This window comes from Ranitomeya imitator, chromosome 5 (assembly GCF_032444005.1).
Source record: "Ranitomeya imitator isolate aRanImi1 chromosome 5, aRanImi1.pri, whole genome shotgun sequence".
NCBI lineage: Eukaryota > Metazoa > Chordata > Amphibia > Anura > Dendrobatidae > Ranitomeya > Ranitomeya imitator.
In genome coordinates this window covers 498956247-498974529 of record NC_091286.1, presented here as the reverse complement: position 1 = coordinate 498974529, position 18283 = coordinate 498956247, and the positions used below count along the sequence as shown (strand labels likewise).

Sequence of the window (18283 nt, the reverse complement as noted above, 5' to 3'; positions counted from 1 at the left end):
GTCACACAGACAGCTCTCCAGCGACCAACGATGCCGAGGTCCCCGGGTAATCAGGGTAAACATCGGGTTACTAAGCGCAGGACCACGCTTAGTAACCCGATGTTTACCCTGGTTACCAGCGTAAAAAAAAACAAACAGCACATACTTACATTCCGGTGTCTGTCCCTTGCCGTCTGCTTCCCGCACTCACTGACTGCCGGCCGTAAAGTGAAAGCACAGCACAGCGGTGACGGCAAGGGACCTGATGGACACCGGAATGTAAGTATGTGCTGTTTGTTTGTTTTTTACATTTACGCTGGTAACCAGGGTAAACATCGGGTTACTAAGCGCGGTCCTGCGCTTAGTAACCCGATGTTTACCCTGGTTACCAGCGAACGCATTACTAGATCGGTGTCACACACACCGATCTAGCGATGCCAGCGGGAGATCCAGCGATGAAAGAAAGTTCCAAACGATCTGCTACGACGTACGATTCGCAGCAGGGTCCCTGATCGCTGCTTCGTGTCAGACACAGCAATATCGTATGGATATCGCTGGAACGTCACGAATCGTACCGTCGTAGTGATCGAAATGGCACTGTGTGACGGTACCCTAAGAGGCACTAAATTTATTAAGATGAGTGTGACCTCAATGACTTTGGTGAACTTTTCAGCTACTGCGTCCCTCAGCCACTTTTTTGGCATAAATTATCTTGAATTTTTCAGCTGAGCTTGGCCATGCCCCCTCATCGGACTGGCATAAAAGCGCCTAAACTTGTGAAAAAAGAACTGTAACATTACAAACAGTTTTACACTAGAATAGTGATTTACTTATAAACATTTTATGAGTGGTCCTCTGGTGGGCAAAATGACAGCTTGTGTAGCTTCTCAGATCAATGGGAAGAAGCAATTCTTTTTTGAGTGCAAATAATGTTGCAAATAATGTTGTTCTGAAAAGAAATGGCAGCATGTCTATATAGACTGCACTTCCCCAGCCTCTGTCTCCCCAGTTTGTTCCCAGCCTCTTTAGCTTGATTGATAGCTCATTGTCTGATTTCGAGCCTTAACCCTTACATCACATAGGCTAATCAGGTTAAGAAGCAGGCAGAGGTTTGTTCAGTGCTATGTCACATCAAAAGCACTTAACACATTATTTGTATATGAAATAAGCCGCTAAATTCTCAGGAAAGCAACAACAGATAGAAGATACATATGTTTAGTTGGATTTACATTTCAAACACCTGTATGTCCACATATGTGGTTGTGGTAGTAGTGTTGATTCCCATCTCCAAGATCCTATCCTAATGTGTAGTATGTGTAATAATAATATTAGAAAATACTTCCAAATAGAAAAGTAGTATAGTTCTTCTGATTCACTATGTCGCTTACTACATGTGCATGGCATTACATTAGCTTAGGTATCCGTTGTTGCGACCATTCATGTAGTGACAGATTTTTAGCTGTTAGTGGTCATTACCATGGATACCCAAGCTATTGCAATGCCCTGCACATGGTGGAAGCGACATAGTGAATCCAAAGAACTATACTACTACTATAATTCTAATTGGATGTATTTGCTAATATTGTTATTAATATTATTACACCTATTACATATTGGGATAGGGTCTTGGAGACGGGAATACCCCTTAAGTTACACACAAACCCAGAAATTAGCGTAGCAATGGAAGTTCAGTAACTAGAAAAACAGGGCATGGTGAACAAACCTGTCAAATTCTATAATGCAGCCATGACATCCCTAGGTCCAACTTTGCTGAAAATTGTCTGGTGTTTAGACACATTATTTAAAAGGGACTAGCCCATTGTAACAGCTACTAGAGAGGACCCTTACCGATCCTGATGATTGGATCTGGAATGCTCTTTTTGGATAGACCAACCATCACGCAGTCCTGACTATGTGACTGACAGAGATAGCTGAGCAATGTAATTGGCTATTTCTGTCAGTCACATAGACAATGTAAAAAGTATATAACAACAAACTGAACAAACGGGATTAGGATGAGCTGCCAGCAGAGGATCAGGAACGTCCAGATAAAGTAAGGGGCATCAAATATACTGTATTTTCAAGGACATCTTGTTTCTTGAACCCTATGTTCTCTTCATAAGGTCAATGTATTTTATTGATAGTGGTCCCATAGACAATGACAGGTGTGGTTGTGCCTATACAAACAGAAGACTCTAGACCCATATTCTTGGAATTATGTGGGATCGCAACAGTCCGACCCCCAGCAATCGGTGATTTGCTACTTATCCAGCAATGGGTGATTTGCTACTTATCCTCAGGATAAGTTGCTTCAGTGAGCCAACTCCTGTAAGACATAGTCTAGAAAAAAAAAATCTGTTTCCAGCATAATCACCCTAATTGTTAGAATGGAAAATGATGCATGACCTCGGGGCTTTGCAGTCTTTAAACGTCCTCATTTTGTTTTCCAAATCAGCTGAAAAGGCTTTATGGGCTTCACAGAGGTTTATTAGTTTCTTCCTTGCCAGGATTAAATCAAAAGGGTATGTTAACATGGTAGAGTTTTCGCAAGTCTACCATGTCTAAACATATCCTTATGACACAGAACATCCTCGGACCATTGGTGATGTTCATATTCTACTACAGGAGCACAGAACTGATTCATAAATATGTATCATAAAGAACGTAAGCAGATAAAGGAGAACAATGTTTCTCTCGGTTGTCTATTTATGTGGACTTCTCAACGAGGCCCCATTATAAATCAGGAAATTGGGGTGCATATAGATTATTTATGAGCATGCCAACAAAGCAATAAAGCAAAGTTTGTGTTATGGAAGTTGCTAGAACTTGCACTTATATTATATATGTTTTCGATGTAATTTAGGCATTGAAGCTTTCAATAAAATTTCTGCTGCTGGTTTTGATTTCACATAAAACTTGGAAGAGGGCCAGAGCAGCTCTTAAGGGAGTTTCTAATCACAGTTTTTCTCGTTGGTCTTTTGCAGAATTGTGTTACGTTTCAGCAGAGCCGTCAAAGCCGAGTGTCTGTTAATTAAATAGCCAATGTTAGACAGTGTCACTGACATTTCTTACCCCGTATCTGAAAAAATGTCTTAAACATCAAAGGGAAAAAGATTCAAAAACCTTTAACGTTCAAAGGTAGTATGTCATGTCTACCATGGAATAATGGGAAAGGTTGAAAATGTTCAATTGTTCCAGCTATAAGCATGGATAATTTAAAGCCACGCTGACTCTGCACAGGAAATGAGTCAGAAACATTCCCTTTAGGAAGGCCCCTGTACGCGTCATTAATCTAGTGACAAACTATATTAAACTATTAATCCCTCGTTATTTAGCCTAACAAGTTTCTCAAGTTTGTATATTTATTTATTATTCAAAAATATTAATTTTTGTAAAAAGCTATGAATATTATTGAAGTATGGCACAGATGTTTATTTTACCAGACACATCGATCTATCAATCCATAGGTAATGTCTATACTAGGTTCTGCAACAAAAAGTCCAGAATTAAAGTGGTTATTTAGGATTATATACTTTTTTACTATGGCCACCAAGAACTAAGAGAGAGGTAGTTGCTCACTACCAGCCTGTTGTGCCTAGTGCCGATCTTTCCCAGCATGGTCACAGACACTGAGGTCAGATCGACAGATCAACGGCTTCTGCACTGCTGATGGGGCGCGACTGCTGATGTTATGCTGATTGATGACTGGCTCCATGCTGCACAACTGCTAGGAGCCGGCTGTCAATCAGCATGACTGTAGGAGACACACCCCATAGACAGCAGTCCAGAAGAAGAAGAGCTGCTCTGTTGACGTAGAGCAATTGTATCGCCAGCAGGAGCAGTCATTGATAGCTCTGAGCCGGTACTGGAAAGAATAGGCAGATAGATGCCTCTGTTAGCAGCAAAATAATAGTCCTGGACAACCCCTTTAAGCACATTGCAGTCTTCTGCATGTTCATGGAATGGAGGATGTGTAATGGATAGTTCAATACACAACATGCTGTATCCATTGCACGTCTGAGTGCCAAGAGTTGAAATTTCAAACAATTTCATAGTTAAGTTTGCAGCAAAATGGAAATTTATTCTGGACAAAAGTCAACTTAGAGACATTAAACATGAGACCTAATGGCTTAAATATGTTCTATTTTACATGGTATTGTTTTTGTATTTTTCAGGTTGTGACACAGCATTACTATTTCCAATGAGGTCACCCAAAATTTATGCAAGCGTGCACCCGGCTGACATAAAACTTCAGGCCTTCACTTTCTGTGTGTGGATTAAAGTGACAGAAGCCCTGGAAAAAACCATCGTAATCTCATATGGCACCAAACGTAATCCTTATGAAATCCAACTGTATTTGAACCAGGAGTCTCTTGTACTAGTTGTTGGTGGGGATTCGAACAAGATATCTGCTGAAAATGCCCTGCAGACAGGAAAGTGGTCTCATGTGTGTGGCACATGGAACTCAGATGACGGCAAAACAACTTTATGGGTCAATGGAGAAAATAAAGCAGCTAATTACGGGTTGGCTCAGGGTCATGTCATCCCTGATAAAGGTATATTCCAGCTCGGGCAAGAAAAGAACGGCTGCTGTGTAGGAGGAGGCTTTGATGAATCTCTATCATTTTCTGGAAAAATTACAGGCTTTAACCTGTGGGATAAAGTACTCAGTGATGAGGACATTTTGAACACTACAGCTAACGCTGACTGCAGTATTAGGGGCAATGTAATTGGCTGGGGTACAACAGAAATTCAACCACATGGGGGAGCTCAGTACATTCATTAAGGTTCCTAGACGTTTATTACAGACACGTTATATGTCAGATGCAATAATTCAATTACTCATTTGAATATTTCTGTTTAAAAATATGGTGTATCCTCCAACTATTAATAAGATCAAGTCTCAAAAATTCAGAATCTCGATATAATTGTACAACCTTCCATTTGGTATTGAATCATAAAGTATAGCTTCCATGAACACTATCTTAGGGGATTGTATATTTAGCAGCTCCCTAACAGGCTTCTATCTTTACATTTGTTTGCAAGTATTGGGATTTCAATTGACTATGGTTCTGCAGCTATAGGCTGCCATAAAATATAATTTGGCCTGCTCACAGGCTGGAAAAAACGCCATGGAAAAGTTCATATCTTCATGGCTTCCATGCTCTATTATCAAAGTACACTGGTAAAAGAAATGATAAGAAATTTCCTAATATATGAGCATGGGTCCATTCTAGATTAACCTATGCTGTTGCACTTTGCACATATCTGGGCTTCATTCATAAAGGCAAAGCATAGGAATCTGTAAATCGTCACACTGAGACCCTGTGGTCCTGGAGTATGGAAGCATAGAAATTCATTGTACTGCTTTAAGGTGCTCCATACAACTGAATTTAGGGATTATTCCCCCCAATAAGGCCGGTTTCACACGTCAGTGGCCCCAGTACGTGTAGTGAGAGTTTCCTCACGTACTGGAGACACTGACTCACGTAGACACATTAAAATAAATGTATCTCTGCACATGTCAGTGTGTTTTCACAGACCGTGTGTACGTTTGCAAAACATGGAGACATGTCAGTGTTCGTGGGAGCGCATGGATCACACGGACCCATTAAAGTCAATGGGTCCGTGTAAACACGTACCGCACACGGATGCTGTCCGTGTGCTGTCCGTGTGCGTTTTTCCTGTCGTAGGGTTAAAACTGTAAAAATTGTTGCAATACATGGTCACACGGACCCTAAAAACTTACTCACGGACATCACATGGATCCCACACGGATGGCCTATGTGAGCACACGGACACGGATAACTCCGGTACCGTTTTCTATGGTACTGGAATTATCTGGACGTGTGAGACTGGCCTAAGCAATATTTTAGGTGAGAATAGCACAATAATATGGCATCTCACTTTTCTGCCAAATTGATACAATATCCAATCTGAAAATCCACCATATAATGCTGAGGCCACATAACGACTTTGCAGTGACACATAATGTATGACATTAATATATAAAAATAACATAATAATAAAAATAACATAATAAAAGTCATTGTGGTCACAACCCAGAGATTGATGTGACCTGAACCAGTGAGTCACAACTTAACCAAATTTACTTTAATTGTGTTACAAGTGTGAGGTCACACTACATTCATTGGCCATGAGATGGATCACGTATGTTGCCGCCAAATTTCTGCACAACCCCAGACTAACTCCTTACAAATCACAGGAATATGGAGGTAAAGTCGGACATCACTGAAGTCTATGGGTGATGTTTTACAGCTCTGTACAACTTGAGGTTACACGACAGTTAGGCCTAAGACCACGTGCACACATTGAGTATTTGGTAGAATGTAAGTCCGCAAGGACAGGGTCCTCTCCCCTCTGTACCAGACTGGCATTGTAAATTTGTTTACTGTAAATGTTATCTATAACCCTGTACGTAACCCCTTTTCTCATGTTCAGCACCATGGAATCAATGGCGCTATATAAAAAATAATAATAATATTTGGTGAGTTTTTACCTCAGTATTTGTAACACAAAACCAGACGTGGGTGATAAATACAGAAGTGGTGACGTGTTTCTATTATACTTTTCCTCTGATTGTTCCTCCCCTGGTTTTGATTTACAAATACTGAGGTAAAAAACTCTTGAAATACTGAATGTGTGTACGTGGCCTAAGAGAAAAATATCAGCTTCACTCTAATGAATTGTAACAAGAGAGAGGAGCATTACTATTAGGACTATACTAAACCAAGTACTAAATGTTATCATAGCAGAATTAGTCATCGGATGTCTCTCCAAATGAAATGCTTAGAGAAAGCTTTGACTTATGTCACTAATAATTATCGTATTACCTATTGAGGCATATAGACGTGCAATAATAATGTCAGTGGACTTTCCCTAAAGGGTTAGATGTTAGTTCACTTGGATATACAGTACAATGTAATTCTCAGACGTAGACGTCAACTTAGGCTACTTTCACACTTCAGTTGTTTGGCATCAGTCTGCTCCGACATTGTGACGGATCGACGGATCCATCAAAATTGTTGAGCAAACGGTTCTAACGGATCCGTTTTTTTTCTTTACGCATCCGTGTACCTGGGAAAAGTATGTACTTTTTTAGCATGCTCAATTGAAAAAGCGGATTGGGGCAACGGATCCGCCAAATGATGGTCGCGACGGATCCGTCGCCTATAGGCGGCCATTCTATGAAATGGCGGACGTGACGGATCCGTCGCAAACCGCCATTTCGGCGCAGACAAAAAACGTTGCAATGTCCGTCAATGTCTAGACGACGTCCGCCAAATTTCGATGGATCCATCACATGGCGGATGGAATGGACGACCATCCGCCACAATCCGTCGCTAATGCAAGTCTATGGGAAAATAGCGGATCCACCAAAAAAAAATGGCGGATCCGCTATTTGACAAAAACGGCGGATTCAAACTGACGCCAAAAGACTGAAGTGTGAAAGAGGCCTTAGTCTTCTCATCTATTACTGATGTTAGACTTACATTTATAGCAGTTATATCTGAAACTCAATGCAAAATTTGCCTAGATATTGTCCCACCGTTTAAGGTCTGTAGATGTATCTCTCTCACCAATTGCTTGGCAAACAGCACATTCTCCACTTCTACTGTATGTGTATGAGGGCAGCACTAAGCTCATTTTGTGTCAGCATAGACCTGTCCAGAAGTTCTGTTTCAATGTGAATTGCTAATATGCAAAATTCATCTTAAACTTAATTATAACCACTTTTTATCAACCATTATACCTGTAATTATGTCGTGTTGTACTATATTGTAAATTGAATTTGCAAGAGTTACATTAAATACTACTTTATTTTTGTACAATTGTAACATAGGGGAATACTAAAACTTTATCACACTGTTACAATTCTCCATATCTCTCCAACAGAAGTACATGAAGACCGAAATTCTGTTTACATTGTTTCCGAGCAGCGTTAGTCTGTCGAAGAACATGGTTTTGGTTTGCACAATATTACATAGCAAACACTTGTAGACGGAAGATGGTTACTGTTAGGTATACGGACACTGTATGATTAAGCATAGCAATATTTTAAGACACAATTTTGAAACTATTTTATTATTGTCACTATATAACAATGTCTTTAACTATCCATTGCCGTATTCTGTCTAATTATTTTAAGCCTTTTGTTGATTCAAAGCATTTTTCTATAAAATAAATTAAAATTATGTTTTCAATGTACTGGTATATAGTTAATTGTTCAACTTTTTCTCTAATATCTTTGTTTTCCAGCAATTAGGCTAAATGAAAGAACCATCAGCCCTATTGTGTGATTTGACCTTAATGAGATTTTCCACTAATTATATTAATTGCTTATCCAAAGCACAGGTGATAAATGCTGGGGGTTTAACAGCTGGACTCCTCATGATCACTAGAATCTTGGTGAAAGAAGCAGTAGAGCACACATGGGAGCAATGAAAAGAGTGCTCAAACATGTGATCGAGGCGGAGAGGTGGTCCCAAAGATCAGACCCCCGGGGAGGCGAAGGTTTCCATTGGTCAGACTCCCTACAATCATACATTTATCACCTATATTGGGAATAGTCAATACATGTATTTAAAGATCTCAAGATTGATAAATTGTTACTAGAACTAGTGCCACTGGTGTGGATCAATGAATTGTGTTTAATATTGCAGCTCATCCTCATCATTTCAGACTCAGCACATGGACAAAATGGGAAATATACTTGTAATATCAGTTTACATTTATAAAGGGGGAAATATTTATTCAATATAAGTATTTCACACGTGTCTTAATGCCAGTAGGGAACAATGACAGTAGGGATCTACAGCTAGATCTCAATTGTTAGCTGGTGTGGCTAAAGAAATAGATTTTATGCTGTGAAAAGTGAAAACAGGATTATTAATCAGGCAGCATGGTGGCTCAGCGGTTAGTACTGCAGCCTTGCAGCTCTGGGGTCCTGGGTACAAATCCCACCAAGGACAACATATACAAGGCGTTTGTGTGTTCTCCTGTTTGCGTTGGTTTCCTCCGGGTACTCCAGTTTCCTCCCACACTTCAAAGACATACTGATAGGGAATTTAGATTCTGAGCCCCAGTGGGGGCAGTGCCAAAAATGTGTGAGAAGCGCTGTGAAATTAATGGTGCTATATAAGTGAGTAAAAGAAATAAAAATAAATAAAATTGACTCTAAGCTGAACAGTAGTTCTTCTATGATATGGAATTCAAAGAGACAATTGCCTTTATGACAGTCAGATTAGTTTTATTAACATGCAGCTTGAAAATTGCAGCATTACAATCACAGACGTAGGAGAAGAGTACCCATGCTCCGGAAGGGCATGTGGTCAACTATCTTGTCAAGAGTGGGAAAATATTCATACAGTGCCCTACTCTAGCAAATACTTCATTTGTGCACTCATTTCTCTGGTATACCAGAAGAGACTTAAGCTGCAATTCCATTGGTAGATATTTTGTCAGATTCAAATGACAATGGCCGATCATTCACGATAATTGTGTAATGTGGATGGGTTTAGTGATTGACCAATGTGTCCAAAAACTCGTTTAGGTGAGCGAAGAAATTCTCGTTCAACTTTAGAAAACTATGTAATGTAAATGGAGATTGTTTAGTCGTTCATTGATTTGACTGACAACAAGGAAGAGTGGAAATTCAAGTCCTAAATAGGGTTTATCATGTTCCAAGATAATAGTTCAGTAGCAGTCAGAGCACTGGAATGAATAAACAATCGCATTATCTTAAAAAATTTAGTTTCACTAATTCAGTTACATTTTCCTTGAACAGTCTCAATGGAAATGTTTTTTTATGAATTAACGTATTAGAAATAATTAGCATCACTTATGGGATTTGAATGTTGAACACGCCTACACTTCATATTATCTGCCTATATGATCACAGAGCACGATGTTACTATGGAACAATCGATATTCGACTTCATGATTTTCGTCCTGTATAATCCTGTCTGACATCGTTTCCTGGTGGTTACAATCTCATCATTCATCATTTCACTTAATATCTGCTTAACCCCTTAATGACAGCCAATACGTCTTTTAACTGACCTGAGATATAAAAGAATAGCCTCCCCATACAGGTGACAATCCAGCAGCTGTCGGCTGGACACTATAGCTGACAACTTGCTGCATCAGCGACGGTCAGTGTTTGCACCGTCCTACTCTGTTTAACCCCTTAGATGCTGCTTTCAATAGTGACTGACTACCTCATTATAAATGGTTAACAGAGTGTGGGGGCTTCCTCTTTATCCCAATTGGTGCCCTCAGATCATGATTGTGTGGTCCTGATGTTTGCCATGGCAATTCACGACCATATAGTCTTAGAATCTGACGGCTGGTGTAACCTGTTCAGAAGTTAGCGGCATTTAGGTGGTAAAAATACACATTTTCATTTCTGTCATTTCTGTCATGCCACTTTGCATTAATTCCTGAAAAGCACCTGAAGGCTTAATAAACTACCTGACTGCAGTTTTCAATATGTCAGGGGGTGCGGTTTTCAAAATGATATAACTTTGGGGAGTTTCCCAATATATGGGACCCCCAAAGGCACTTCAAACATGGATAGGTCCCTAATAAAATAAATTTCCTTGAAAAAATGAAAAATTACTGCCACATTTTTAAACCTTTTAAAATGCTAAGAAAATACAAGAACATTTTACAAATGGTGCTGATGTAAAGCCGACATGAGGGAAATGTTATTTATTAATGTTTTGCTGTGTTATAACTATCTGGATTTAAGGGATAATCATTCAAATTTTGAAAATTGCTATTTTTTTTTACATTTTTCTCAAATTTCTGATATTTTTTATATATAAACACAAAACCTATCGACCTAAATTTACCGTTATCAAAAAGTATAATGTGTCGTGAAAAAACAACCTCAAAATCACTGGGATTTTTTGAAGTGTTCCAGAGTTATTACCACATAAAGTGACACTGGTCAGATTTCAAAGTTTGGCTCCGTCACTAAGGGGTTACACAAAGTCCCTCGTGCGCAATATAGAACATACTAGGAAGAACTGCATAAAAGCATTATTCCTAGCATTAAAACTTATCACATATCCACTGAGACCCTTAGTGATCCCAAGAATGGGCAACTGAAACTATCATCAGAATAAACTCATGGTCAAGTATGGACTTCCATTCCAAAGATCCTCTCAGTGCTCCATTCTTTGGATCACTGGGGTGCCTGAATCTTGCTAAATTGAGACAGCATCTTTAATTTATGATAATCGTAGTTTACCTTGTCTACAGAGCCACAGCGGCACAGACTACATATGCTCCATATAATATATATTTTCTCTACCTGTCTTGCTTTAAAAAACAAGCATATATGCAGTAATTATATACCAGTGTTCACAACAAAAAACATAATCCATATCTCTACATTCATGCTCAGGAGATTTGGGTGGGGCAAAAATATTCATGACCTCTCAGTCAGATAGGTCATAAGAATCAGATTTGCGGGGATCTGATATCTGACACCCCCTCGATTCACTGATCTGCTCCAGCAGACAGAATAGTGCAGTTCTGAGCATTTCTAGGTACTGCACCTCATGTCCCATGCACTTGAATAGGAGATTATGTGCAGTACCCTGAAGTGGCCACTAAACAATGTACCGCACTGCGCTGTTGTGGATCCATACATTGTTAACATCTGGCTGTCCAACGAGCATATAGCACCTGACTAGTGGGGGTGCTAGCGTTGGAACCCCACAATCTGACCCTGCTGACAATAAGGACTTACATTTTGCAGATGACAAAAAGAGAGAAGATCCTTCTGAATAGGAACTTACACTTTACATGAGATAAATATTTAAGATGCATTTACACGGCAAGAAAACCATGAAAGTGCGTTGTTAATTATGTAAATTATCTTTTCAATGAGAAAGAGAGCTAGAACTCTAGTGCCACCTATTGGAACGAGCCTTGTTTTGCCAAAACACAGTGTCTGCAAATTGAGATTCTGGTTTGGCTATTATCCTAAGTCATGTGACAAGGCTCGTTAAAGGGTCAACATTGACTTGTAGGATTACTACTTCCAATAGGTGGCACTAGAATTCTAGCTCTCTTCCTCTCTGAAGAGAGAATTTGCATAATTAGCATATTACCCAGGGGAGCATTGCGGCTTTAAGTCTCCTCATCTCAGCATGCTTAGCATGTCACTCTCCACAAGGAGAAACGATACTTCTTGGAGTACGTTGTTAAAAAATGGTCGTTTCACAATTATTTTGCCAAAAAACAAGCTGCCAATCAACAGATGAACAAACAAAATGCTCATTCACAGAGTGAAATACCTTTTGTGCAGCACAAAGAGTCATTATTCTTGGCCGTATACGTTCTGTTTAAACAGGACTTGCCCTGCCGAGAACTATAGTAACCTAGATCTTGTGCAGATTGCTCAGTGGGTATCATCATTTACTTTGGTCTGTCTATGTAGGCAGGCATTCAAACGACCACTGATCAGTAAAAGTTTACCGATCGCCGGTCGTATCATGCCGCAGGTTGATCAATGGGAATGGACTTTTGCAAAGTACTCTGGAGATGGAAAAATGACTCTGCCATACACGCTGTGCTCCACTGGGAACCATTGATCTGTGAAGGCCCAGGTACTGATCACCACTATAGAAGGTATGGTAATCCATAAAATGTTATAAATGCAGGGCAATATGGGAAGGCAAAATACTTCATCAGCAGTGTGGGAAACAGTCCCAAGCAAGTTTCATTTTGTTTTGTTTTTTTGTTTTTTTTTGCAAACTGTGAATCGAATCCTAACTTGGTTGAATTCATGTAAAACTGTCAATTTCAGAAAATTTGACTTGAACTCAATCCACCATGGATCGACTTGCTCATCTCTAGGATGAGCGTTTCTATGAATGGAACAGTCTAAACAGTCTGATTACATAATGTTTATTGGCCCATTACTATGATTCCAGACATGAACATTATGCAGCCAGGGAGGTAAAAGGTAACCTGTCTGCCCTCAGTACTTGAAAGCTCCCCTCTAAGATAATATAAAACACCTTGTAGTGTTATGTTACAACTTGCAGTCCTAAATGTCATTTGCAGGAAACTTATACTTCAGCATGGCCAAATAGTGTAACTCAAAAACTCGCTCAGTTAATGGATATTGGATATATAGTGGTTGGAATGTATCAGGGAATAGCTGCTCTTTATGAGAGCAGTTATCCCTTGATAGATTTAGCAGCTATAATTACATTAGAATAGTGTAATTCCACTTACCCATTCATGTTACTCAATTTAAACCACCAGCACCGAGTATGCCAAAGCAAACCAAACAACACGTCCTACTTACATAAGCCGTACGTATGGCAGATCTGTTGTCTTCTAATTGAAAGTAGCATTTAAGTGAAACATGTTAACTGTTAGTCTCTTTGTGATGATTATGATTTTAGTGCAAAAAAAGCTATTGTTAATATGCTTACCGATGTCCACGGTCTCCCACAATCAGGGCCTTTCTGGTTCTCATGAGCAACATAACCCATATTGTGATTACACTGCATCTTCTGTGGGCTGGATGTCACTTTTTCAAAGTATTTGTATGAGACTCCCATCAAGGTTCCCATAGCATAGCATTAAAGAAAGTGACTTAAGGTACCGTCACACTAAGCGACGCTGCAGCGATACCGATAACGATCCGGATCGCTGCAGCGTCGCTGTTTGGTCGCTGGAGAGCTGTCACACAGACAGCTCTCCAGCGACCAACGATGCCGGTAACCAGGGTAAACATCGGGTTACTAAGCGCAGGGCCGCGCTTAGTAACCCGATGTTTACCGTGGTTACCATCGTTAAAGTAAAAAAAACAACCACTACATACTTACCTACCGCTGTCTGTCCTCGGCGCTCTGCTTCTCTGCTCTGGCTGTGAGCGCCGGGCAGCCGGAAAGCAGAGCGGTGACGTCTGCGGCCCTGCGCTTAGTAACCCGATGTTTACCCTGGTTACCAGCGAAGACATCACTGAATCGGTGTTACACACGCCGATTCAGCGATGTCAGCGGGAGATCCAGCGACGAAACAAAGTTCTGGACTTTCTTCCCCGACCAGCGATATCACAGCAGGGGCCTGATCGCTGCTGCGTGTCACACTGGACGATATCGCTAGCGAGGACGCTGCAACGTCACGGATCGCTAGCGATATCGTCTAGTGTGACGGTACCTTTATGGTTCACACTGAAGACGCTGGGGAATCTGGCTAGTCAAAGGAGGGTGACATAATGTTGATGAAGACTGGAACATCGCTGGTAACAGTAAAATGTGGTAATACAGGTTGTTCCTGTCCAAAATAAGACAAGGCATCATGTGCAGTTGGCAGGTATCACACATCTGTCCCGCTGATTAGAATTCAAAGGGAAAAATAAACTCCAAGCAAATGTGGAGCTAAGCACCTTAGGATTTTTCGAATGTATCCACTTCCAGTGAAAAATGTTAATAAAAATTCATTTACTTTCTTAAAACAAAAAAGGAAAAAAAAAATATATATTTTAAAAATATTTTTAAAAATATAAAAAAAAAAATATATATATATATATACATATATATATATGTGTATATATATATATATATATATATATATATATATATATATATATTTTTTTTTTTTTTTTTTTTTTTTTTTTTGAGAAAATAAATGCATTTTTATTAACATTTTTCACTGGGAGTGGATGCATTCAAAAAATCCTAAGGTGCTTAGCGCCACATTTGCTTGGAGTTTATTTTCCCTTTGAATTCGCCACCTATGTGGATCTGAAGCAGGATCAACACATAGTTCTCCAAAGTGAGCTGCACACCTTATTGGATTATACAACATATGGAGAAGAGTTGCCTAAAGAATTGATTCCTTGAGAATCTCAACGTGCATTTCTTACCGATAGGAGGTAAGCATAACCACAACTAAAATAATTTTTTTTACTGTTGGTAAAAACGTATTACGCTCAGAGGAAGCGCCGCACTTGTCTCCTTTTTTCCCCTCTTTCCCTAAACCAGGGTATTTCTAACAGCTGATTAGAATAGGATAGGTGCATGATAGCTGACACTCAAGCACACAATTGGCAGTTCTCTGTAGATATGATGTCACCGGCACCACTTCTCTCCTGAGGTGTAAATGAGCAGACCCTGATTATCTCTTTAAGTGGTTGTCCTTGTCATTTGATAATCTGTCCTTCCATAATATCTGTCATTGCATGATCTAACAATTGAAAGTTCAGGTTAATCCTTTTAAGTACCTTCCGTTTTGTCTACCAATATCATGTACACATAAAAACCTCTCCAATATCTAGGGTCCACCCAATATTGCAAAACAGTGAGGGCAGGTAGATGCAGATAATGTCACATTTCTCTACCAATTTTAATATTTTTTTTATTCTATAAACAAGGGTTTCTTAAACTTTTTTTTTTCTTCTGGGTGCCTCACATTAAAGACCAAGAAGATGCTTAGGTTCCAAGTGACAGATCAAGGAGATGACCAGACCTCACCGTCTGTGGTGAAAGTTTGTTCCAAAATTAAAGATGTATCTGATGAACTCTGTATAAGGCCTGTCCCACATGTCCAGATAATTCCGGTACCGGAAAAATCGGTACCGGAGTTATCCGTGTCCGTGTGCTCATGTGGCACATCAGTGTGGCACACGTGCGGCAGCCGTGTGCCGTCTGTGTGCCGACTGGGTACCACACGCACCATGCAGGAAACAGCGCTAGAATTAAGCGCTGTCCCCTGCTTTGGGTGCTGAATCCAGAATTCATTCCTTCTTCCCAGCAGCGTTCGCTGGAGAGAAGGAATGAAAAATCATTTTTTTTTTAAATTTTTGCTGTTAAAATAAAGTTTCCGGTAATCTCCTCCCTCCCTCCCTCCCCCTGTGCGCTCGTCCGCTGGCATTAAAATACTTACCCAGCTCCCTCGATGCTTCCATCGTCTCAGCATCACAGCTCTTCCAGTATGACTGGTCACGTGGTGCCGCACATTACAGTGATGAATATGCGGCTCCACCTCTTATAGGGGTGGAGCCGCATATTCATCACTGTAATAAGCGGCACCACGTGACCGCTCATACAGGAAGAGCTGTGACGCTGAGAGGATGCATCGGGGGAGCTGGGTAAGTATTTTAATGCCAGCGGGCGGGCGCACAGGGGGAGGGAGGGGGGAGATTACCGGGAACTTTATTTTAACAACAAAAAATTTAAAAAAAAAAAGATTTTTCATTCCTTCTCTCCAGTGAACGCTGCTGGAGAGAAGAAATGAATGGGGCTTCAGCACCACAAGCTGGGGGGACAGCGCTTACAGTAGCGCTGTCTCCTGCACGGCACACGGACTGCACACGGACAGCATCCGTGTGCGGTACATGTTTTACACGGACCCATTGACTTTAATGGGTCCGTGTGATCCGTGCGTTCCCACAAACACTGACATGTCTCCGTGATTTTCAAACGGACACACGGTCCGTGAAAACACGCTGACATGTGCAGAGACACATTGATTTTAATGTGTCTACGTGAGTCAGTGTCTCTGGTACGTGAGGAAACTGTCACCTCACGTACCGGAGCCACTGACGTGTGAAACCGGCCTAAGGCTTCATTCAGACATTAGCCAGAAAAAGCTTTAACTGACAGTGAAAATCAGTGGTTCAGGGGTTTAAATAGATGACAGCCCTACACAGGACTCTCAGAAAAAAGGCACAAATTAATCACAAAGCTCCCTGACTAAGCAGCACAGGAATTTATTGGTGCTGCCGTTTGTTAGGGCTAGCGGAACACACAAAATAATAAAGAGGTAGATATGAGGTGCGTTCGCAGCCCGGGATCCACCGTGCAGAGATGGTACCTGCTGCTGAGTAATGGCGGATGGACACTTGCTCACACGTGGGTTAGACTTCACCCAGTGTGAATGGAAGTGAACTCTGTTGCTTCACACAATCGCCAAAATATGCTGCGCCCTGTTAGCAGTCATAGGGTGCAGCTGCAAGACACTAGTGGGATCCCTATGAATCACCCCCACTAAACTGGTGTCTGGACTCGCTCTGACCCTCAGTGGCTTTTGAGCCCGTGCCTGAGGATGCCCCGAGTCAGATGCAGAGTCCAAGCGGGAACTCCCACCCTACACTGACAGGCTGTCAGGAAAGCGCACTGAATGCGCACGGTGCTGTACAGACGGGCACTGCAAAAAGGCACTGTAACGTGTGCTTTGAGTGCAGGTAGCACTGTCGGGCACTAGATAGGTTCCACCAGTCGCAAGCAGTCAACAACACAAGGAATGGGAATGATTAAGGAGCTTTCATCCATCGACAGTCATTCATCTATACACACACGTTATAAAGTTTATACTAGCGCATGGCCGTGCGAACCTTTTATAGCGGAAGACCTTCCTAGTGATCCAATAGGAGCTGCTACAGGACCTGAGCATGTGACCTCCGACCTCCAATGAGAGGTCGTGCCTTGGGCGTGCTCAGTACAGAAAAAGCAGGAATTAGTCCCAGGAGCGTCTGCTCGCCGCTGATCAGTGCTGGTTACTATGGCTGGACCTGGAAGGGCAGCAATAACCAAGCGCACAGTATCTGCCTGAGCCAGACGCTGGGACCGACGTCTCTGCTGAGCAGGCTCCACTGTGGCTGGAGAAGAATGGGAGACCGCAGTGGACATAGTTCGAGATTCCCCCTGTGCAGCAGCGGGAACTTGATACCTAACACCGTTTTGCTGCCCTGCATCACCCACAAAAAAGATGAGGCGCTACCTAGCAGTGAAAACTGATCGGATAGGTACTGGCGTGGATGATGCAGGGAAACAGGAGGGACAGGCAGAACTCTTAATGAGGACAGAACCAGATCCGAATCAGACAAGCATAAAGTAGCACATGCACAAAGCACAGACACAGGCACAACAGGGTCACACACACTCGGCCAAGGGTCAGAGTAAGCGATGAGAAATTACCCCACAATGAGGCTATAAGAAGCCTCCCAGAATCCCATAGTGAGGCCATCCCGATTAACCTCTGAACTATCTAAACCCGCAAACTAAGCAGATCATGACACTGTCTGAGTTATTCATTGGTCAATATGTTTAACCAACAAGAGCATGATAAACAGTAATAAACGTAGGGATGAAAAGTACTCATAAGTAACTAGTGCAATGAATGGAGACTTAGTGAGATTCACGCTATGAACTTGTAGGATATCACTGAAAGCATATGCCGCTTGTCACCAGATAGAATTGCCACTCAGAGTGTAGACTACTGCCTATACGACGCATCCACTCTCTTGAGG

General features: G+C 41.2%; 2 protein-coding genes across 2 annotated transcripts in view; one reads left to right on the top strand and one right to left on the bottom strand.

Moving 5' to 3' along the window:
* PTX3 (pentraxin 3) overlaps positions 1–8208 on the top strand; it is a 30165-nt gene extending 21957 nt beyond the window's left edge. The window contains exon 3 of the mRNA XM_069727444.1: positions 4155–8208. Within this exon, the coding sequence (XP_069583545.1) occupies positions 4155–4765 (611 nt within the window). The 3' untranslated portion in view covers positions 4766–8208. The remainder of the gene's footprint in view (positions 1–4154) is intronic.
* The window catches only part of VEPH1 (ventricular zone expressed PH domain containing 1), an 881348-nt gene that overhangs the window by 826688 nt on the left and 36377 nt on the right, over positions 1–18283 (bottom strand). The gene's annotated exons all lie outside the window — the stretch shown is intronic.